Source organism: Coregonus lavaretus (genome assembly GCF_964263955.1).
Source record: "Coregonus lavaretus genome assembly, chromosome: 12".
In the NCBI taxonomy this organism is placed as follows: domain Eukaryota; kingdom Metazoa; phylum Chordata; class Actinopteri; order Salmoniformes; family Salmonidae; genus Coregonus; species Coregonus lavaretus.
Genome location: NC_139999.1, coordinates 17,904,374 through 17,928,716, shown reverse-complemented (window position 1 = coordinate 17,928,716; position 24,343 = coordinate 17,904,374). Strand labels below are relative to the sequence as shown.

General features: G+C 40.9%; 1 protein-coding gene and 1 pseudogene across 2 annotated transcripts; both read right to left on the bottom strand.

Moving 5' to 3' along the window:
- Window positions 1-354: 354 nt before the first annotated feature.
- On the bottom strand, window positions 355-11,101 carry LOC311138399 (ADP-ribosylation factor-like protein 8B-A). Its single transcript, XM_084173068.1, has 7 exons — window positions 10,813-11,101; window positions 4,810-4,890; window positions 4,643-4,716; window positions 3,077-3,170; window positions 2,415-2,482; window positions 1,888-1,958; window positions 355-1,676 (listed from the first exon to the last, which is right to left on the bottom strand). Exons 1-7 carry the CDS (start codon window positions 10,933-10,935, stop codon window positions 1,636-1,638), a joined length of 552 nt encoding a protein of 183 aa, XP_084029194.1. The 5' UTR covers window positions 10,936-11,101; the 3' UTR covers window positions 355-1,635.
- Window positions 11,102-14,976: 3,875 nt separating this feature from the next.
- On the bottom strand, window positions 14,977-17,664 carry LOC311139013 (class E basic helix-loop-helix protein 40-like; annotated as a pseudogene). Its single transcript, XR_014615471.1, has 5 exons — window positions 17,219-17,664; window positions 17,015-17,078; window positions 16,774-16,881; window positions 16,164-16,287; window positions 14,977-15,923 (listed from the first exon to the last, which is right to left on the bottom strand). The product of XR_014615471.1 is annotated as a class E basic helix-loop-helix protein 40-like (transcript).
- Window positions 17,665-24,343: the final 6,679 nt, after the last annotated feature.

The following is a 24,343-nucleotide window of genomic DNA, read 5'->3' as shown; positions in this document are numbered from 1 at the left end:
TGCCATGACAAAAATACTCCTGAATGGATCATTTTGGGAATTTTAGATTCTCTGACTGTCTAGCTTTTATTTTGGTGATTGTTAGTTCTCAAAGATGAACTTATTTTAAAATATAGCTCCATTATCTTTTCTACATACATCTAGTTTTAGTCGTTTATGTTCACACAGAAAAAAACATGTCCATTCCGAAAAGTATCAAACATTTTTTTACTGTTTGGACATAGGCAGGCCGAAAAAAAACACTTAGGCTGCCCACCCAAGACTTTTCTATGCAGAAGATATTCTGAAATCTATAGTATGTCATGAAGTCATAATTGGAGAACATATCAAGAAATCATTGTCTAATCACTGTAGAACTGATGACTCTTTAATATAACATGTGAAACTAAGACAGGTGACATCTTGGGGCTTGTAGCATTTTCCTTGGATCAGTAAGGCTTCACAAAATACATCATTATTCAAGCTAAAGCTTAGACATGACAAGTCATCCATGTAAAACTTTGTCTCAGACTGATCGGCATTGTGAGGAATCGAATGACACCATCTGCCATAAACTCCTCCATGAGTAACACCAGCTGGCTTTCTGATCAACTGAATTATATGACCCTCTGTGAGCTTGATATTCAAGAGTAACCAATGAGACAGCCACTCAAAAAGCTGTTAGAATCTGAAAACGTATGATTATTATTTTCATCTTTCACAAAATGTGGAGAACTACTGTGTTTCTGCTTCCCCTTCAACCAAGCTACATTTCCTCCTATGTACATCAATGACTTTTTATTATTGAAGCATATTTACACAAGTGCATTAAATAACGTGGGATTCTACAGAGTTTAATGATTGTGTCCAGAGACAACTAAGTAAATGGCGTGGGTCAAAAGTCAAAACAATCATTATGTTCAGCATATCTGTATGGTGTGATGATCATCTTCTTGCATGGAAAGCTAATTTGCTCCAGAAATCAAAGAGATTTTGCAGAAGGCACTTAAAACTCTGCAGAGCCCTCTTAGGATTGAGCTCAGACTACAGCATTCCATACAGTCTTACTTTCCATTTGTCAGGTAAACTGTAAGCCACTTCATAAAATACATCATTAAATATGTCCATTGACCAGCAAATCAATTAACGTACATTATATCTATCACAGTGTGTCAGGATATAAAGGCATTCACACATGCAACGTATTTTGGCAAAAACGTTAATTACAATCAAACAATATTACATTGACACCAAATGGGGACATTGAACTGGAGTAGATCCTGAATGAAGGAGACTGGATTCCACCACCTAGATAGAGTCAAGCTGATATGATGCCAGTGGGCTGGGAGGTAATGAGACTCCCTGAACCCAGTTTGTAGCGTTAAAACCAAAGGATGGACACAAACACGTAGAACTTCTCCAAGGAAAACAAGTATGATGAGTAGGGACTCTCCGCTGTCCTTCATCACAGTATTGTGACAACTGAAAGACTAAGCAGTGGTTGGTGTTGTACTGAAGACTACACATCTGGAAACGGTGCAGAATGTAGTGGTGGGTTGAGCGTAGACAGGGCGGTCGAGAACCACTTCACAGAGGCAGCAAGGAGGACTCACAGAAGCAGCGAAGGCTGGGGCAGGACCTACACTCTCAGCTCCTTCAGGACTTGGAATGCTGGATTAACCACTGCAGAGTGATATCTGAAGATGGAATAAAACTTCATCACATTATTGCAGAGATATTTAAAATCCCCAAACTATTGCGAAACAGAAGATACTATATATTACAAAGAGGGGACCATTTTTTTTAAAGAACAAGCATAAGCACAGCACTCCCTCTTAATTGAATTAGAAATGCTGAAACTGATAATTGGTAGGGGCTGTGTGCATTGCCTGCCTCACTACTACTCACCTATGTTGTCCTTCTCTTTGCAGGAAACAGAGTAACAACAGATTTCTCGGTCCTGGATGGCTGACAAATTCCTGCAGAGAGTTAAATCAGTCAGTGCTTTGGTTTCTTTTACTTTTGTATACAGGATAAAAGTGTCTTCTAGGTGAAATAAATATACAGTAAATGTCCTTTTATCACCTTTCAAATGGTCCTAATGTAGAGTATGTAAGTAATAGTCCTTCTAAACAATGCCAAGATAAAAAGGTATTTAAGGACCTGGCAGAGCATTTCTCTCTTCAACCCCGCATCAACCAGCAATCCGTAAAATAAACTCAAGATAAATGGTTAGCAAGTAATGGGCTACAAAAGTTCAATGTGGCATTCCTATTGGGAGTCATGGCCATTTCAATACCCTTGGGAAGATTTTAATTACACTGTCAAGATCACATACACATGAAGGATATATAGGTTAACATGTCTGTCCTTGTCATTTTGACCCATATGACAAATTGATCATTCAGGGAACAGAGAGAAACGGAGCATCTTACAACTTTTCGATGAGTTGCTTCTCGTCAAGCGCACTGGGAAGATCTCTCTTGTTTCCAAGCACTAGAACCTGAGGAGAGAAGAGCAAGACGGGTCAGTGGGTGTATGCAGACTGAGAGCAGGCTTTATGACCGTCTCTCTCGGAGACTCAGACTTCTCAGCAGAGCCAATCCCACTGGGCTGCCCTTCCCTGTTACTGCAGATACATCACACCTTCTGGACAGATAATCTATAAGCTTTGTATTACCTCTTTGCTATTACAGAACCTTCTCTGTTGGTGGAAAAAGACAACCTCTATTTGGCATTTTATCAGAGAAGCTGGAAGGCTAACGGAGTCAGCATGTCAAACATTGTCCTGTCAGTTGGCAAGCTGCTGGGCTGGAAACTGAAATCTAATAAAAAATCTTGGATGGGGTACAAAATTGAGCACTTCCAATGCCACTTAGTCCGAGTCACTTAAACCATTAGAGGTTGTGATTGCCAATTAGGAGTGATGATCAAATGTATTTGATTGGAGTCATTGGACTCTCCTGGGGATGTATGGCATGGGGTCAAGGTCAACCAAGATGGGCTGAACATTGGGTCTGAAGAACTCAAGGAAGATGATAAATGTGTCACTGACTGGCCACTCATTGGGATTGATATAGCATTAGAATTGACTTACAGGGATGCCTTGTAGCTGAGGCTTGTCTAACAGGTTGTGGAGCTCATTCCTGGAGGCCTCTACCTTCTCACGGTCTGCTGCATCTACCATGTAACTGGAGGAAAAAAGACAATGCTCAGACGCCGGTTTTTCATAACATTCAATTTAGTAGATCCATATGCAACTGGGTACAAAACATATACATAACTGTAACTCATCAAAGACCAAAGGCATTCAGTAGCATTTGATTTTCTCACTAATCACCATTGTCATTGGGAATGCATCCAGACTTCCAGCGAAAAATAGGCTGTGTAGCTCCAACTAGCACTATACTGAAGAAAAATATATTCGCAACATGCAACAATTTCACTGAGTTACAGTTCATATAAGGAAAGCAGTCAATTGAAATAAATTCATTAGGCCCTAATCTATGAATTTCACATGACTGGGCAGGGGCGCAGCCATTGGTGGGTCTGGGAGGGCATAGGCCCACCCACCAGGCCCAGACAATCAGAATTAGTTTTTCCCCACAAAACGGCTTTATTACAGACAGAAATACTCCTCAGTTTCATCAGCGGTCTGGGTGACTGGTCTCAGACGATCCCGCAGGTGAAGAAGCTAGATGTGGAGGTCCTGGGCTTGCATGGTTACATGTGGTCTGCAGTTTTGAGGCCGATTGGACATACTGCCAAATTCTCTAAAATGACGTTGGAGTAGGCTTATTGTAAAGAAATGAACAATTTTGCCAACAGCTCTGATGCACATTCCTGCAGTCAGCATGTCAATTGCATGCTTCCTCAAAACTTGAGACATCTGTGGCATTGTGTTGTGTGACAAAACTGCACATTTTAGAGTGGCCTTTTATTGTCCCCAGCACAAGGTGCACCTGTGTAATGACCATGCTGTTTAATCAGCTTCTTGATATGCTACACCTGTCAGGCGGATGGATTATCTTGGCAAAGAATAAATGCTAACTAACAGGGATGTAAACAAATATGTACACAACATTTGAGCAAAATAAGCTTTTTGTGCATATGGGAAATTTCTGGGATCTTTTATTTCAGCTCATGAAACATGGGACCAACACTTTACATGCTGCATTTATATATTTTTGTTAAGTATAATTATCCAATGTCTTTTTGCATATCTTGTTGAAAACTACTTAGATTAGATTGACGACTTAGAAAAGCACAAAAAGACAGTTGACGAAAAACATGATTGCTGCAGCTGCTAGAAAAGAACATAGCGGAGAAGAACAGTCAGACGGCCGAGTTCTAAACTAAATGCATCCTAAAAAGTTAACAATATTATCTTCTGAACCCAGCGTGATTGCTAAAGTAGATCAGAGCTTCAAATTAGGACAGGAACCACAGAGTTTTAAAAGGGTAGAAGGAGCCTGCGTTTCAGAGCCAAGGGCATATAATGAGAGACGAGGTAGAGAAATTGGTGAGAGGAAACAGTCCTGGCATTGACATACACACAGACCACAGCAAACACACAGATGCCACAGCAAACGTTAATACAGAGTAGCATGTTATGGTTAGAGAGGGGAGCAGCAAGGTGCTTTACGCTGGTCCAGATACTTACACAATGGCATTGACTCCTCGACAGTACCTCTCCCACATGCTTCTGAAGCGAGGCTGTCCACCTATGTCCCAGATCTGCACAGTAGACAATACAGACAGACAGTAGGTCAAAGTGGAGATGCACAGCACAGAGAGCAATTAGAGCAGGGTTGAATGGCGAACCTTTACCTTTATCGTCACATTGCCTTTGGTAACCTTCCGCATGTTGAAGCCGACTGTGGGAATCATGTCTTCACTGAACTGACCAGACTGTGAGAAACAAAAGCAAGGAAAAGCGAACTTAGGACATGAGGAAAGCTTTGTCGGTGATGTGGACATTAAGCACATAAAGCTAGACAAAAACATTTGGCTACACATTGAGCAGCAATTTGAAAAATACTAAATGTATTGTAGCAGATTTGGGGATAGTTGGTGGCCAGGCTTGAGCCTGGAACATCTGAAGGCCGTTTTCCAACTGAATTCACTACTGATGATTGTATCAAAGACTCCATAAAATGTAGGTATGGTCAGTTAAGGTCACAGCGATGTAAATGGGTGTGATTGTATCTACAATATTGTCTCTACATTTTGAGGCTACTATAGGTCAAGATAGATTAAATAAATTAGAACTATATATATATATATATATATATATATATATATATATATATATATATATATATATATATATATATATATATATATATATATATATATATATATATATATATATATATATATATATTATGTCATTGTCAGTCACATTACCATTTTTCTAAAATGCCTCTTAAAACAACTTTGGCTATGCATAGAATTTGAAACATTTCAGACACTGAAAATATGTAACATTTTAGATCACACAAAAATACACATAGAATTGAATTAAGAATATATTCTGGCACATAAGCTTATCAAAACAGCTGAAGGGTTTGGACATACAGATGTGAGAACTAACAGAGGTTAAAATTGGCAAAGAACACACATTTCTTTCCACAGGGCCGTGGGGTGAGACAGGGATGCAGTTTGAGCCCCACCCTCTTTAACATATATATCAACGAATTGGCGAGGGCACTAGAACAGTCTGCAGCACCCGGCCTCACCCTACTAGAATCTGAAGTCAAATGTCTACCGTTTGCTGATGATCTGGTGCTTCTGTCACCAACCAAGGAGGGCCTACAACAGCACCTATATCTTCTGCACAGATTATGTCAGACCTGGGCCCTGACAGTAAATCTCAGTAAGACAAAAATAATTTTGTTCCAAAAAAGCCCAGTTGTCAGGACCAAAAATACAAATTCCATCTAGACACCGTTGCCCTAGAGCACACAAAAAAACGATACATACCTCGGCCTAAACATCAGCGCCAAAGGTAACTTCCACAAAGCTGTGAACGATCTGAGAGACAAGGCAAGAAGGGCCTTCTATGCCATCAAAAGGAACATAACATTTGACATACCAATTAGGATCTGGCTAACAATACTTGAATCAGTTATAGAACCCATTGCCCTTTATGGTTGTGAGGTCTGGGGTCCGCTCACCAACCAAGAATTCACAAAATGGGACAAACACCAAATTGAGACTCTGCATGCAGAATTCTGCAAAATATCCTCTGTGTACAACGAAAAACACCAAATAATGCATGCAGAGCAGAATTAGGCCAATACCCACTAATTATCAAAATCCAGAAAAGAGCTGTTAAATTCTATAACCACTTAAAAACAAGCGATTCCCAAACCTTCCATAACAAAGCCATCACCTACAGAGAGATGAACTTGGAGAAGAGTCCCCTAAGTAAGCTAGTCCTGGGGCTCTGTTCACAAACACAAACAGACCCCACAGAGTCCCAGGACAACGACAACAACAACACAATTAGACCCAACCAAATCATGAGAAAACAAAAAGAGAATTACTTGACACATTGGAAAGAACAAACAAAAAAACAGCGCAAACTAGAATGCTATTTGGCCCTAAACAGAGAGTACACAGTGGCAGAATACCTGACCACTGTGACTGACCCAAACTTAAGGAAAGCTTTGACTATGTACAAACTCAGTGAGCATAGCCTTGTTATTGAGAAAGGCCGCCGTAGGCAGACCTGGCTCTCCAGAGAAGACGGGCTATGTGCACACTGCCCACAAAATGAGTTGGAAACTGAGCTGCACTTCCTAACCTCCTGCCAAATGTATGACAATATTAGATACACATATTTCCCTCAGATTATAGCGATCCACAAAGAATTCGAAAACAAACCCAATTTTGATAAACTCCCTTATCTACTGGGTGAAAAACCACAGTGTGCCATCACAGCTGCAAGATTTGTGACCTGTTGCCACAAGAAAAGGGCAACCAGTGAAGAACAAAAACCATTGTAAATACAACCCATATTTATGTTTATTTATTTTCCCATTTGTACTTTAACTATTTGCACATCGTTACAACACTGTATATATACATAATATGACATTTGAAATGTCTTTATTCTTTTGGAACTTCTTAGTGTAATGTTTACTGTTAATATTTGTTTATTTCACTTTTGTTTACTATCTACTTCACTTGCTTTGGCAACGTTAACATACGTTTCCCATGCCAATAAAAGCCCTTAAATTGAATTGAAACTGTGACACTGTTGAGGTCAACCAAGTGCCCCCCAAAATTAGGCCTATAACATCTGGTTGTATTAGTGCCTTCCTGGCCACCTGGTCAAATGACACACATTCACTTCACAGTTCCCTTTTAGTGCAGGAGGGAGTTTGCAAGCACCATCTTGCAAAAATGTAACACCAACAGATTGAGAGGGGTATCTCATGTCTGCTCCAATGGGGACTGTAGGAATGAGCTCTAGAAGAACAAAAGTCCAATGACAGCCACCATTTCCATCAGTTTAGTTAAATACAAACAATTGAGTAGCAAGGCAGTCATTAGGGGGATTTCAAGAATGAACCCCCCCAAAAAAAACAGCATTCGAGTTGTGTGGCTGGTGTCGTACTGCTGGCTATGGAGTGGGTGAGAGTGCAGCTTTGTCCAGCTCCAGACCACATGTCCAGGTCACCTGACCACAACTAAGTGAAAAAGTGCTGCATTCTTGTGATGAATTCAAGCATGGGGAAACTGTATTCCAATCTGCTATTGCAAAGCCTCTTTGGTAATGATCCTCTTCTACTCAGACTAGAGTACCCAGCCATTACTGTAAAGGACATTCTTAGGTCAAGCCAATACATATGCCTTGGTTTTAAATGGTTTTGGGGTCATGAATTAAGCAGGTTTTGTTGGTCCAGTGGGTTTGTCACAGGATAATGGACACCAGTGGAGGCTGCTGAGGGGAGGACGGCTCATAATAATAGCTGGAACGGAGCAAATGGAATGGCATCCAACCATGTGTTTGATATATTTGATACCATTCCACTCTTTCCGCTCCAGTCATTACCACGAGCCCGTCCTCCCCAACTAAGGTGCCACCAACCTCCTGTGATGGACACACACACACACTCCATTATCAAAGTTGTGGACACCTGCTCATCGAACATCTCATTCCAAAATCTTGGGCATTAATATGGAGTTGGTCCCCCCTTTGCTGCTATAACAGCCTCCACTCTTCTGGGAAGGCTTTCCACAAGATGTTGGAACATTGCTGTGGGGACTTGCTTCCATTCAGCCACAAGAGCATTAATGAGGTCAGGCACTGATGTTGGGAGATTAGGCCTGGCTCGCAGTCGGCGTTCCAATTCATCCCAAAGGTGTTCGATGAGGTTGAGGTCAGGGCTCTGTTGAGGTCAGGCCAGTCAAGTTCTTCCACACCGATCTCGACAAACCATTTCTGTATGGACCTCACTTTGCGCACAGGGGCACGGTCATGCTGAAACATGAAAGGGCCTTCCCCAAACTGTTGCCACAAAGTTGGAAGCACAGAATCATTTAGAATGTAATTGTATGCTGTAGCGTTAAGATTTCCCTTCACTGGAACTAAGGGGCCAGACTATTATTCCTCCTCCACCAAACTTTATAGTTGGCACTATGCATTCGGGTAGCGTTCTCCTGGAATACGCCAAACCCAGATTCATCTGTCGGACTTCCAGATGGCAAAGTGTGATTCATCACTCTAGAGAACGCATTTCCACTGCTCCAGAGTCCAATGTCGGCAAGCTTTACACCACTCGAGCTGATATTGCGCATGGTGATCTTAGGCTTGTGTGCGGATGCTCGGCCATGGAAACCCATTTCATGAAGCTCCCGACGAACAGTTCTTGTGCTGACGTTGCTTCCAGAGGCAGTTTGGAACTCTGTTGTGAGTGTTGCAACCTAGGTCAGCTGATTTTTACGCGCTTCAGCACTCGGCGGTCCAGTTCTGTGAGCTTATGTGGCCTACCACTTCGCGGCTGACCCATGTTGCTCCTAGACGTTTCCACTTCACAATAACAACACTTACAGTTGAACGGGGCAGCTCTAGCAGGGCAGAAATTTGACAAACTATTTGTTGGAAAGATGGCATCCTATGACGGTGCCCCGTTGAAAGTCACTGAGCTCTTCAGTAAGCCTATTCTACTGCCAATGTTTGTCTATGGAGATTGCATGGCTATGCGCTTGATTTTATACACCCGTCAGCAATGGGCGTGGCCGAAATAGCCGAATCCACTAATTTGAAGGTGTGTCCACATACTTTTGCATATATAGTGTATGAATAGGCCAAGTTTATTTTTGGGGGAAAGTAACTGTACCAAGTGTCCTTCTGCATGGAGTCAAAATCCAACATTGTGGAACACAACTAGGGAAAACAAAGGGCCTGCATTCCTTGTGCAACACTATTAGTCCTTCCAAGTGACTTAGCAGAAAACAGTCAAATCAGGCCCAACTTTCCACATACCTGCCTGTCTACAAATATATTGCCAAAGAGCTAATATGGACATTGGGACACATTTGATAAGGCTAGGCTTGTGGAGAGGGAAATGTAGCCTAATCAGCATTAGGTCAGCTGAACTGAGCCAAGGTCAGAGAAAGTGAAAAAACTCAAAGTTCTTAAATACCCTTAAGTACTATGTAGTGTGCACTTTTAAACAGTGATTTACTCAATACAATAGCGACATTTTACAGGTAGCCTAGATAGAATGTTAATCCGGTCTCAGTTCTTGTTGTAAGCAGTGCAATTCTTATAGGCCTAACTGTTGATGTTATGTTTCGATGTGACTTGTATCAGTGCATGGGAGGCATTACATCATCCAAGTGAGATGAAAACAGACTCAGGTTTCATTCATATCAAGTGGAGTGACTAACAACAGCAGAAGGCTGCCAGAAAAAAACCTCAAATTGGATTGTACAGTTTGGAGTAAGAAGTTAGGTAGTTAGTCTCATGATTCAGCTCTCAGAAGTAGGGCCTAGCCTATAGCTAGCTAGCTTTAGGCCAAAGCAAAGGGCTGTGGGTTTAATCATTTCAAACGGTCACTCTTCCTTACAACTTTGAGTGATGTTGATTGTCCATTTAATTTGATGACAAAAACAGTTGAATACAGTTTGTTATGCGTTAGCCATGCTAGCTAGCTACCTAGCTAGACAACGTTAGCTGACTGCAGAAACACAAAAAGGTGATGCCCCTCAGCTAGCTACATATTTTAGCTCCAGCGTTGCCATGTGGATAAATTAAATGGATTTGACATTAGAATCTATGTGACATAGCTAACGTTAGTTATAAGATACAATAGTCTTATTTATGGCTAAAGTTAACCAGTCATGTTGCTTACTAAATAGCCGATTAAATTTAACTCCAATGTCACATCAAAAACGACTGATTTCAGCACAAAAAGAATAGCCCGCAATTACGCGCGACAATTGCGGACTATTCTTTGGGTGCTGAAATCTGTACTTAAAAAATAATAATAACGTGGTTTTATTTGACGTCGGAGCGACAGTCCGCCCACACTAGTCGCCACTCAACTCCATCATAAATCGTTGAGTTTAGCCGGCTACTTACTACTAACTAGCTAGCTGTTGACACTGCAGAGCACCTGAAATTACTGCTATGCTAGCATAGCATTCATGTTAGCAAACAGTGAATCAGCTCATATGGTAGCTAAGCACACAGGTTCCTTAAATACTAGCTAGCTGGGCTAGACAGTCCAGCGGCTCGTGGTCTCTTCCTATCCAACAATGTTAACACTAGCATGTTTTATTGATGTGGTGTGGTAATTAAATCATTATACTTACTGATATCACATTGACAAACGTGGTTTTCCCGGAGTACTGAAGTCCAACTAATGTGAGCTCCATCTCTTCTTTCCAGAAGAGAGACCTAAACCAGTCCAAAAGTCTGTTAATTAGCGCCAGCATCTTGATGAGTGACACCGAACACAAAAGTAGTACAGCAAGACCAGTAACTTCTATGCATAGAGATCCTATTAATTCCTAATGATATGGTTCTATCCGCCTCCAGACAGCTGTTCGGTTCGGACAAACAAAAGTACGTCTTCAGGAAGTAGCATACGCGCTGTCATATGACCATGACGGCTGCGTCTCGAGACTCAATCAACATTACGTGTAGGTCTTATTTTTCACCACAAGATGGCGAGTTAATACTGTATTTAGAAAAACATTTTACTGACTTCAAGGGTCTCGTTTCATTTCTCATTCTCAGGGGATAGACTACTGTCTTCTGTCTGTAGAACAGCCAGGGGCAGGGTAGTGTAGGATGATTGTTTTCATTTTGTCCAATTATTATAAGAGGAAAGTGTTTGTTTTAGTTTACTTTATTTTGTGTATTTTGTGTATATTTATGTTTGTCTGTGCAATATGTGTGGTGCTGTATTTTATTAGTTTTATATTGTATTAGATTTCTTTATGTGTTTTATTAAGTTGTGTTCACAGGACTCCCTTATAAAAAGAAAAAAAAAGAAAAGAGACTGGTCTCAATGGTGACTCCCTGATTAAATAAAGGTAAATAAGTCCTGACATTTCCGTATTTCAATTATTATAGATTGTTATGTCAGTTTTTGGTTCTTTTATTTGGTCCTATACAGGTGTAGGATCTTAATTTGATCACCATGTTGCAGGAGAACTTGTAGTGTATTTGAGATCGAAAAAGGCTTCTACATTTTGCAATTTCCACTTTGAAATTCCAGACTTGATTTTCCCTTACGAAATATGTATCAACTGCTACAAAAATGTCCATTAACTATAATCCACATAATAATTCACATTTCCTGTTGCGGCAAGATTATTTTCCTGCTGTAGGAGACTGGCTCAAATTAAGATCCTACATCTGTACCTATTAGGCAATATGCACGGAGGCCTATACTGGTTTAATATAGCCACTTGTGAACCTTTATTGTTGCTGTTTGTACTATTTGGTTGTTTGTATTTATTGTATTTTCTTTTTCACAATTATTATTATTTTTCATTTTTGTAACTTACTTCTATTATTTTAAAGCCCATATAGGGACTGGATATTTTTTTAAATGTGAAATGTTTGATGCTAAATGTTTTTTATAAATCTGCCCAGGGACTACAAAATACAGATTAAAACTAGCCAGCTGGCTAAATCTGGCATATACGCACATTTACAGAAATGTTAATTGATGTGCACTGTCCCTGTCAAATAAATAGATAAATGCAGGCTATGTTGAATAATATTATGATGATAAATGTTGAATTTAATGTTTCAGGTAGGCTAATAGGCCATGGCATGTGCATTTTTCTTGCTGCCACACCCACGTACAGTTTGTGGCACACGGTTGACCGCCAGTTTGCATGCTTTGACACACCGGGCCAGTTTGCATTCTTTGACACATCAGCTGAGGCTGGAGAGAAACAGTGTGGCCAAACCCAATGATTGCTGATGCTATGTAATGGCCAATGAGAGGCTTTGAAGCTACCGGTCAGCCATATTGGTACTCCCCTGAAGAAGCAGTCCTCCATAAGAATGAATGTAATTCTACAGTATTTCAATTAAATGTTTCAAGGAGAAAATGACATGTATTTAATTATTTTATGTTGTTGTAGTGGGGACAGTAACATTAGAACTTTTAAAATATTATACTTTAAGGATTTTTTTATTTTTATTATTTAAAAAATTATGTTTAGCTCACATTATATAATATAAAAGTATGCATTAAATGTGGCAAAAACAAATGGAGACATTAATAAATGCATTTCTTTAGCTTCCAAATATGGTTTAAAACAGCGCCTCTGTCAGTCATCTAGTGTATATATAAATCATTGGGCCAAACGTGCCTCATGTTCACAGAACAGCGGCGCTTGCAATAACCTACAGTCCTTTTATGTCGGGACAGCCATTAATGGTGGGACAGGTAAACAGATATGCTAAACAGATAGCCTATTACACTATTCAGATTGACCAGCATTATACAATGAGTGAACTATGTGCGCTGTAAGGTCCTGCTGCCTATGCAACTACAAGTAGGCTATAGGCCTAAAATAGGAAGGCCTATATTGGTTCTGTTGGTTAGTTCTTATTTTCTGATGAAAAGGCATATGCCTATATAAAACGTAATCACAGAACTTTTCCTGTAACTGATAAAACGTACAATCACTCAAAATATTATTGAATATTAGCCTACAGATGCTTGACTAGGCTATCCTTAATATGATGAAGACCAATCCACAATTGTTTCTATCAATCAATACACTATTTGGTCTATCAATCCACTAGTTCCAAAAATGTCAGGTGGTCATACTATAATATCCTATCAGTCTGTTATAGAATCTCTATAAAGTCATTTGAGTTGTGGGGAACATGTAAATGTATAGTTATTTACAGCAACCTGCTTAATATTTTTTTTTTCATTTTCATGTCTTGTTGATTTAGGTCTACAATGGCAAATGCCAGATGGGCTGGTCCATTTTTATCCCAGTGGGCCTGTTTAAGTTTTTTTTTTTTGGTGCAAAATTATAATTATCTGTCTAATAATGGGGGCCTTGAGGAAAAGAATAGGCTGTTGCGGGGGCCTCTAGGAAAAAAAGGACCGGTGTATTAGAAATGCCAGAGCCGATTTCTTGCTCCAGTCTGCCTCTGACTGCTGCCTTATGGATTAGGTGAGTGTTCATGTTATGTAAGCATGTATTGTTATTATGAGAAGCCAGGTAGGGTTGCGTTGCTGTGCAACATGCTAAAGTGTTCTACCAAGATTCAGACCCAAACACTTATTTCCACAGAAAAAAACTTTATGTCAACAATACTTTATAGACAAAATATGTACAACAAGCAACCTTCTGTTAGGTCGCAAAATAGAAATCCCAAGTACCTCGTCCGATATAAAACTAACATTTTGCTGTAGCATTACATTCACTCTCCTCTCTTTGCCACAGACTCAGGAATTGATACAAATACATTTAGACATCTGCCATAATTTGTGTCTGCTTTAAGCGAAAGCAAGCATGAACTAAGATCAGGCCAGAAATTGACCAGACCAGAAATGAATAATGAGCATGATGCAAATCAGGTCTAGTGCAATGCTATGTACACGTTCTCTTGGCATACAGCAAAATGGCCATCTAAAATTCCCTCCCTCTAGTTACAATGCAAATACACTCTGTAGATCATGTATCAAAAATAGAGATGTACAAGTAGTATAAACAAAATAATTACAAGACATTACCTCACAAGAACTACTTGCACGAATGGTAGTGACTTACAAACTCAAAACTAAAATGCATAACTGACTGCATCACTCCTCTATTTACATGAGTGACACATATCAGGTCCGGTGACACCATCCTGACTTTTTTAAAATAATAAAATCCAGTGGAGTCCATTTAGCTGCAAGGTAGGGTACACTTGGTGGGTGAAGAGGGAGCAATGGATTTTGTGAGAGCCCTGGTCAACATAAACCAGAGACGTATTTGGTAGCGTTCTAGTCTAAAGGAGGGTCTGTTGCAGTTTCAGCAGCTACAGATGCAGAAAATGTGGATCCTCCGGTCGCACTTCTACAACACATAGAAACTCAAGCAGCATCTACAGGGGTTTCGTTAAATTCTTACATTCATTACAGACCGGTGTGTGTGCAAAGGGCAGGTCTGAATGGCTGGGGGCTGTGCTGTCTGCTCATCACATTCAGGGTTTAACTCTGACATTCAACACAAGTGCAGGGAAGCTATCTCAACAGTATGTCCCTCTCTTTTGTGATGTCCTTGTGTTGACCAGCTCTTCAGGGCTTTGCAACAGGTAATCTGTGAGCCTCCATAGGGTCTGAGCTTCAGTGCTGACTGGCTCCAAGGTCCCTCTGTGCTGGCTTGGAGGGCGGTGGCCACTGGGTTTGTGTGTGACAGTTGTTGTTTGCTCTCAGAGGGAGAGTGCGGGCTAATGGGAGAAACAGTTGCTTGCTGCTGTTGCTGAGGGAGACAAACTGGTGCTCTCGTGTTTGTCTTTGCTAACCTGGACGCCTTCCAGCAGGCGATCCGTTCAACCCCAAACATTAATTGAGCTGGGTGCAAACACAAAAGTGTATCAGTCTTTGGATTCCAAGTTCATGGGGGGGCTTGCTTTAAAGCTTGGAGGAGGGCTGGTGAGTCCTTGGGTGTCTGGTAGAGTGCCGGGGAACCTGCCCTGAAAGACATTACTAGGTTTTGGGGTATTTTATCTGGAGACAAGCTGGCTGCTGAGCCACTCATGCCTGGGTACAAAAAGGGCATGCCCCCTGGGAACCAGCACTTCTCCATCATGGGCCATGATGCAGCCTCTTGGGGGATGAGGTAGAAGGGCACGCAGAGTGGGGTCTGGTATTGGGAGAAGCTCATGTAACTGTGATGGCTGCTAACCACCTGCCCAGAGGAAGACTCATCCTCTGAGTAGTTGGCTTTTAACCTCTTGGCCTGGGGCTCATCACCCTCCTGCTTGATGCCACCTCCTGCCATCCTCTCAGCCAGAGCGTACTTGAGCTCCCCCTCCTTGCCGTAGTAGCTTGAGCATTTGGCTTTGAGGTCCCGTTTCTCGTGTTCCCCTCCATAGCCGCTGTCTGTGTCTGTGTCACTGCCACTCTGCTCTCCATGTCCGTGGGGGTATGTCCTTTGAATGACAGACACAAAGTTCTTGGGGTGACCCTCATTGCCCTTAGGCAGCTGACCAGCAGGCTTCTCCATGCTATCGATGGGTTTGTGGGTGGGCTCTTCGGGCCGGGGGCTGAATGGACCCTGGAGCACCTCTGATGCTACTTTGTGGAGGTGGCTGATCATTTGGGAGGGGGTCAGGTGGTCTCTGCTGCTCCCCTGGTTAGCCAGGTACAGGAGGACCTCCTTAGCACAGACGTGGAAGCCAGAGCGGAACATCTCCTCACTGTTCTCTGAGCTAACACTGCTCTGATCACCTTCAACAAACAAAGTCATATCAGACATTCAGTTAATATTTAATAATACTACAGTTTTGGAAATGAAACAGGTTTCTTTTTTTATTAATTTTTTTAATGGGAAAGATACAATTTTAGCTTTGATTGAGCAGAAACATCTCAATGGTATGGTCTGTCAATAATAAGTAATACTATTGATCGGTGGAAATAGGGTGTAGTCATAATAAACTGAAACAGTGTATCTCAAAGTATCACACTTACTGATTTGCATGCCATTCTGCAGTGCAATGATTTTCTGCTGCTGCTGTTCCAGGAGAGTGCTCAGGGCTTTCACATGCTTCAGGGTGAGTTCCAACACCACAGCTTTCTCCAAATGGCCCAGAGTCTAAAACAGGAAGACCTTGATAAGCATGTTGATCTTTCTTACATAACACTTTTAGCAGCTGAACAGAGGACAAACTGCCACAGGGCGGGAAGGCAGGCAATCTGCACACACCAACACAATGCAGTAAATTTAAAGACATAATTTATCTACATATTGTTTATGTATATTGTTATGAAAGGGTTTGGGGCAATATGCATTGAATTCAATTATTGTAATTAACCAAACTTTTCAATCTGATAATTTTAAATAGTGTTGATGTAATAATAATAATAATAATAATAATAATAATAAACAACTAATTTACATTATGAAAAAAAAATCGAATAAGAAGTTTCCTTTGTCATAACAGGCTAAATGTTTGGATTAAATCAGACTAATCAAGGCATTGATTTGGCCAAACAAATGAATCATGAACAACCAGGTGGCGCATTTGCATTCCTATTCCACAGTCAGTAGTAGTAGGCTACACATGAAATTCGTACTCACTGTGAGTTTGAGATGTTCTGGCAATAAATCCTTCAGTTGGGCAATGCATTCATTGATTCTGTCACGTCTTTTCTTCTCAATCAATCGGTGGGGTAACTTGTTCGTCTCCTGTGGGAGAAATAAAAGTACATTTGTTAGTCAATGTGTAAAATGTCTTAAATAGGGTATAAGAAATAAGAAATTGCGGACAAAAGTAAACCAAAGATGTACAAAATGTTTAAAGTAAAGAACAGCAGCATACCTTACTGTCTTCCCCGCGCTTCATTCCCCTTCGGTGTTTGTTCATGTACTTTGGGATATCCATTCTATAGGGCAAAGAGAATAGACAATATTGATAAGAAGTCATGCTTATAGTGTTTTTATTATTATTATTATTTACATAAGAATACTATGTTGTTTTGCAGTGTTATAATGCATACATTACAAGCTGTTTCTGTGGGCTTACCTTTGAATGTCTGCCATCTCCAGCGACTGGTGTTTTGCCATACAAGGAGGAGGTTGCGCATTTGTAATCCTCTCCATTTTGCGTCTTTATGAAATCCAAATATTGGTCTCCAAACAATTCAACCTTAAAAATAGGCTTCACTTGTCTTTCAATATTTGGCTAATATTGTCATCTGAGGAAAAAAAAGTGTATTCTTCTTGCTAATAGTATTGTTATATTCTTCTATTCAATAGTGAACACTTTTTCTATAAAGAATATTCTTTCATCAGGCTATTGCTTTGCAGAGACTGTCAATGTGATGTTGTCACTCTGAGATCCAAGCACAGCAATAGTTCAGATGCTCTACTCCCGGGTAAATGTGTGGTACAGGGGTGGTTTGGTCTACGTGTTAAATAAACCCTGTGACTAGACACGTCTCTCCGTTGGAGAGCTGATCTACCTCCGTCACATGAGACTCACGTGTTGGACGGTGCTTTCTACCCATCTGGAGTACAACCCATTTCTGTAGTTAAGGAGGATCTGCACGAGAATTGCCCTCCCTCTTATTCTAGCGTGCTGTGTCCCGTGTTCACCATGCTACAGCTATGCTACGAGAACATAAAACAACTCTGGGCGGTATGTGCTAGTATATGTTTACTATATAGAAAGTAGGGCAGAATTCCTTACACACTTATTAGCCTTATCGCCTACTGTTTGTTATTACTGTATGTTCTACATTCCGGCTTCTGTTTCATTTACAACTTTCATATGCATAATAATGACATGGCATATATACGGTTATTATAGGAAAGTGTCAGAATTAAGATAAAATAGATGCATTATCACATTCCTGTTTTTCTACAATCATATGCAGAATAGTGGTTTATAGGGGGGAGAAGGTAAGCTAGCCCTTATATGGCTTAATTTGATTGAAATTGAGAAAATATCCACAGACAATGTGCAGGGAAGAACATATAACTTTTCATTCGTGTGTAGCCTCACATATTCAACTTGTCTCAGTGTGTTGGTTAAAGCCGCAATCAGCTGTAGAAACAATAACAAAGCGTGTACTCGCTCCTGTTTCGGTAAAAAGCCTAGGAAGGGGGCTGAAGAAATGTAACCAATCTCAAATTCATAGACAGAGCTATTGATGCAAGGACTGGCCAACCATTATAAAAGTATAGTTTTAACCATGTTTTGGGGCTATATAGTGTTTGTTTACATTTATATTGTTTACAAACATTGGAGTAAAACAAGCTTATATTTTGGTTTTGATGGGGTATTCCAACAGTTGAACTAAGCTCATGAGGTATTTATAAGTTATATTCTTCAAAAATCAATGGGTAAGCCTACACATGTATAAGTATATTAATGTATAAGTCCAAAAATTGATGTATCAACTGCAAATTGCCCTTTTAAAATAAAAATGTGTGTGAATGTTTTTTTACCTTCATGATGTGAAAATAGTATTTTATTACATTTACATTTTAGCGGACTATACAGTTAGTAAGTGCATACCTTTTCATACTGGCCCCCCAGGGGAATCGAACCCACAACCCTGGCGTTTCAAGCGCCATGCTCTACCAACTGAGCTACACGGGGCTTTATCTATTTCTCTTTAAATATTATCTTTAGTAGGTTTTCAATTTTAGGTTTAGATAAAGCCTAAATAGGCCTGCCTGTGTCCATGACAATAATTCCTAAAAAACCAATCCACCCAACCTAACAGTAGACTACAGTCAATATGTAGGCTATTACATAAAGCTGTAATGCCCCGTGGGAATAATTATTTGGTGTGGCTCATAGCCTAATGTTTTATTTTCTCCACGCTGCTCTGTATTCTCGCATGTGCCAATAGGCTCAGAGTGGACACGGTTTCCACACATTACCCATTTGAGTCTACACGTGCACCTGCAGATGGATGATTCGGTTGATGCTGTGGATCGGATTGTTACCTGCTGCACTGAGCTGTCACGTTGAGCTCCTCATGGCCGCGCGAACCAATACCAGCTCCCTGCCACTGACGTCATATGCTACAGAGCTGAGCGTGCCTGTCTATCTAGTGCCAACACACCATACACACTTATGTCCCCAGAAAGGACAACATATATTTTCATGGCAGTTAATTACAAATAGCATAGTAGGCTTACACTGTACTATGATATGTCTGGACAATATACCTAGATTAGAAGGTCAACATCGATAAGCAGGGGCAGACTGACCATCTGACATTTTTGGCAAATACCAGATGGGCTGGTCCATTTTTAGCCCAGTGGGCCTGTCTAACTTGGGTTTTTTGCTCAAACTGATCATTATCTGGCTAATAATGGGGTCCTCAAGAGGGAAAAAATAGTCTGGTGTGGGGGCCGCAAGGAAAGAAATGGGCCGGTGTGGTAGAAATGCCAGGGTTGATTTTCGGTCCCAGTCCGCCACTGTAGATAAAAATGGAGCAGACCAGTTCGATAATTTGGAGTCCATTAGCCTATTCAAAATATGCCATAGTCTATTACATTATGTATACAGTCCATTTGGAAAGTATTCAGCCCCCTTGAATTTATCCACATTTTGTTAAATTAGTCTTATTCTAAAATGGATTTAAAAAAAATAATCCTCATCGATCTACACACAATGCCCCATAATGACAAAGCGAAAACAGGTTTTTAGAAATGTTTGCAAATGTATTAAAAATATGAAACAGAAATACCTGATTTATATAAGTATTCTGACCCTTTGCTATGAGACTCGAAATTGAGCTCAGGTGCATCCTGTTTCCATTGATCATCCTTGAGATGTTTCTACAACTTGATTGGAGTCCACCTGTGGTAAATTCAATTGATTGGACATGATTTGGAAAGGCACACACCTGTCTATATAAGGTCCCACAGTTTAGAGTGCATGTCAGAGCAAAAATCATGGTGGTGCCAGCATCATGCTGTGGGGATGTTTTTCAGCGGCAGGGACTGGGAGACTAGTCAGGATCGAAGGAAAGAAGAATGGAGCAAAGTACAGAGAGATCCTTGATGAAAACCTGCTCCAGAGCGCTCAGGACCTCAGACTGGGGCGAAGGTTCACCTTCCAACAGGACGATGACCCTAAGCACACAGCCAAGACAACTTAGGAGTGGCTTTGGGACAAGTCTCTGAATGTCCTTGAGTGGCCCAATCGAACATCTCTGGAGAGACCTGAAAATAGCTGTGCAGCAACGCTCCCCATCCAACCTGACAGAGCTTGAGAGGATCTGCAGAGAAGAATGGGAGAAACTCCCCAAATACATGTGTGCCAAGCTTGTAGCGTCATAGCCAAGAAGACTCAACGCTGTAATCACTGCCAAAGGTGCTTCAACAAAGTACTGAGTAAAGGGTCTTTATACTTATGTAAATGTGATATTTCAGGTTTTTAGAAAATGTGTGTACAGCAGTAGATATATAGGATGAGCCAGGACTGGAATACAGTACTGTATATACCTTTTATATAATACATTTTCTTATTTGATATACATAAAGTAGGTGAAACAGTATGTAAACATTATTAAAGTGACCAGCAATCTCTAAGGTGCAGGGTAGAGTATCGGGTGGTAACCGGCTAGAACAGTGACTAAGGTTAGTAGTGACTTTGTAACAGTCTGATATTCTGGAGATAGAAGCTGTTTCTTAGTCTCTCGGTCCCAGCTTTGATGCACCTTTACTGTCTCTGCCTTGTAGATGGTAGCGGGGTGAACAGGCCGTGGCTCGGGTGGCTGAGGTCCTTGATGATCTTAATTGCCTTCCTGTGACACTGGGTGCTGTAGATGTCCTGGAGGGCAGGCAGTGTGCCCCTGGTGATGCATTGGGCTGACCGCACCACTCTCTGGAGAGCCCTGCAGTTGCCGTACCAGGCGATGATACAGCCCGACAGGATGTTCTCAATGGTGCATCTGTAGACGTTTGTGAGGGTCTTAGGGGCCAAGACAAATTTCTTCAGCCTCCTGAGGTTGAAGAGGCGCTGTTGCACCTTCTTCACCACGCTGTTTGTGTGAAGGGACCATTTCAGGTTGTCAGTGATGTGCACGCGGAGGAACTTCAAGCTTTTGACCCTCTCCACTGCGGCCCATTCGATGTGGATGGGGGCGTGCTCTCTCTGCTGTCTCCTGTAGTTTACGATCAGCTCCTTCGTTTTAGGCTCTTTGGAAGGGTTGCCAGAAAAAATACTTTATTGAGAGCAACCAACAAATGTAAACGCCTGGAGTTTGCTAAACGCCATTGGCACTTGTATTGGAACCAGGTGCTATGGTCAGATGAGACGGAAATAGAGCACTTTGCACACGCAAACCAGTGGTTGGTTTGGCATAAAAAGGATGCATATGCAGAAAATAATATCATACCTACTGTACAATATGGTGGTGGATATTTGATGTTATGGGGCTGTTTTGCTTCCACTGATCTTGGGGCCCTTGTTAAGGTCAACAGCATCATGAACTCTACTAACTACCAGGACATTTTAGCCCAAAACCTGGTTGCCTCTGCCAAGAGGCTGTAACTAAGCCGCAAGTGAATCTTCCTGCAGGAAAATGACCCCAAGCACACATCAAAATCCACAAAGAAATGGTTAATTGACCACAAAATCAACATTTTGCAATGGCCGTCTCAGTCTCCAGACTTGAACCCCATTGAAAACCTGTGGTTTGAATTGAAGATGGCAGTCCATAAGCGCAGACCAAAGGATATCAAGGATCTGGAAAGATTCTGAATGGAGGAATGGTCTAAGATCCCTAACAATGTGTTCTGCAATCTCATAAGACATTATAGAAAAAGGCTCAGTGTCGTTATTCTAGCAAGGGGAGGTTGCACAAAGTATTTAAAACAGGGGTGGCAATAATTTTGACACCTATCTTTTTGAGAGAAAAAATATATAACTTGTTAAACAAAATCTATTTCTCTGAGCAATTATATTATAAAATAATACAATTTCCCAATTTTTGGCCTTCAGAAAGTATTTATACCCCTTGACTTATTCCACATTTTGTTGTGCTACAGCCTAAATCCAAAATGGATTAAATCGTTTTTTTCTTCTCACCCATCTACACACAATACCCCATAATGACAAATTGAAAACATGTTTTTAGAAATGTTTTTACAAATGTATTCCAATGAAATACATAAATATCTCATTTACATAAGTATTCACACCCCTGAGTCAATACTTTGTAGAAGCACCTTTGGCAGTGATAACAGCTGTGAGTCTTTCTGGGTAAGTCTCTAAGAGCTTTCCACACCTGGATTGTGCAACATTTGATCATTATTATTTTCAAAATTCTTCAAGCTCTGTCAAATTGGTTGTTGATCAATGCTAGACAACCATTTTCAAGTCTTGCCATAGATTTTCAAGCAGATTTAAGTCAAAACTGTTACTCGGCCACTCAGGAACATTCACTGTCTTCTTGGTAAGCAACTCCAGTGTATATTTGGCCTTGTGTTTTACTTTATTGCCCTGCTGAAAGGTGAATTCATCTCCCAGTGTCTGGTGGAAAGCAGACTGAACCAGGTTTTCCTTTAGGATTTTGCCTGTGATAAGCTCTATTCCTTTTCTTTTTTATCCTGAAAAACTCCCCAGTCCTCAATGATTACAAGCATACCCATAACATGATGCAGCCACCACTATGCTTGAAAATATGGAGAGTTGTCACGGATACTGCCGAGGCTGCCCCTCCTCCTCGCTCGGGCAGGCTTCGGCGGTCGTCGTCACCGGAGTACTAGCTGCCACCGATCGATGTTTCTGTGTCTCACTAGTTCTGTCTTTATTTTTCACACCTGTTACTCATTAGGCTTATTAGTTTCCCTATATTACCTCTGTTTTCCCTCCTGGGTGTGTGCGTGATTGTTCTTTGTTACGTCGTCTGTTGAGCTGTTGTTTTGCTCTTCCCTGCGTGGAGGGTTTGCTATGGTTTACTTTGAGTCTAGTAAAGCTATTTATCTCTCAGTTCTGTGTCCTGCGCCTGATTTCCCCACTTCACCCAGACGCTGACAAGAGTGGTACTCAGTAATGTGTTGTATTGGATTTTCCCATAACATTACACTTTGCATTCAGGACAAAAAGTTAATTGCTTTGCCACATTTTTTGTACTACTTTAGTGCATTGTTGCAAACAGGATGCATCTTTTGGAATATTTATATTCTATACAGGCTTCCTTCTTTTCACTCTGTCAATTAGGTTAGTATTGTGGAGTAACTACAATGTTGTTGATCCATCCTCAGTTCTCTCCTATCACAGCCATTAAACTCTAACTGTTTTAAAGTCACCATTGGCCTCATGGTGAAACCCCTGAGTGGTTTCCTTCCTCTCCGGCAACTGAGTTAAGTGACTGGGTGTATTGATACACCGTCCAAAATGTAATTAATAACTTCACCATGCTCATAGGGATATTCAATGTCTGATTTTTCTTCTTCTTCCCATCTACCAATAGGTGCCCTTCTTTGCAAGGCATTGGAAAACCCCCCTGGTCTTTGTGGTTGAATCTGTGTTTGAAATTCACTGCTCGAATGAGGGACCTTACAAATAATTGTATGAGTGGGGTACAGAGATGAGTCAGTATTATAAAATCATGTTAAACGCTATTATTGCACACAGAGTGAGTCCATGCAACTTATTATGTGACTTGTTAAGCACATTTTTACTCCTGAACTTAAACTGAACAAAAATATAAACGCAACATGTAAAGTGTTGGTCCCATGTTTCATGAGCTGAAAAAAAAGATCCTAGAGATTTTCCATACGCACAAGCTTATTTCTCTCAAATGTTGTACACAAATTGGGTTACATCCCTGTTAGTGAGCATATTTATTTAGCCAAGTAGTCCATCCATCTGACAGGTGTGGCATATCAAGAAGCTGATTAAACGGCATGATCATTACACAGGTGCACCTTGTGCTGGGGACAATAAAAGGCCACTCTAAAATGCGCAGTTGTCGCACAACACAATGCCACAGATATTTCAAGTTTTGAGAGAGCCTGCAATTGGCATGCTGACTGCAGGAATGTCCACCAGAGCTGTTGCCAGAGAACTGAATGTTACTTTATCTACCATAAGCCGCCTCCAAAGTCATTTTAGATAATTTGGCAGTACGTCCGACCGGCCTCACAACCGCAGACCACATGTATGGCATCGTGTGGG

What these genes read in the sequence shown, in the direction of transcription:
- LOC311138399 (XM_084173068.1), bottom strand. Translation starts at nt 10,935, where the DNA reads ATGCTGGCGCTAATTAACAGACTTTTGGACTGGTTTAGGTCTCTCTTC. An exon ending in CTCAGCTACAAGGCATCCCT is followed by an intron (nt 2,483 to 3,076) that starts GTAAGTCAATTC and finishes TTCTCTCCTCAG; the next exon opens with GTTCTAGTGCTTGGAAACAA. An exon ending in CAAAGAGAAGGACAACATAG is followed by an intron (nt 1,677 to 1,887) that starts GTGAGTAGTAGT and finishes TTCCATCTTCAG; the next exon opens with ATATCACTCTGCAGTGGTTA.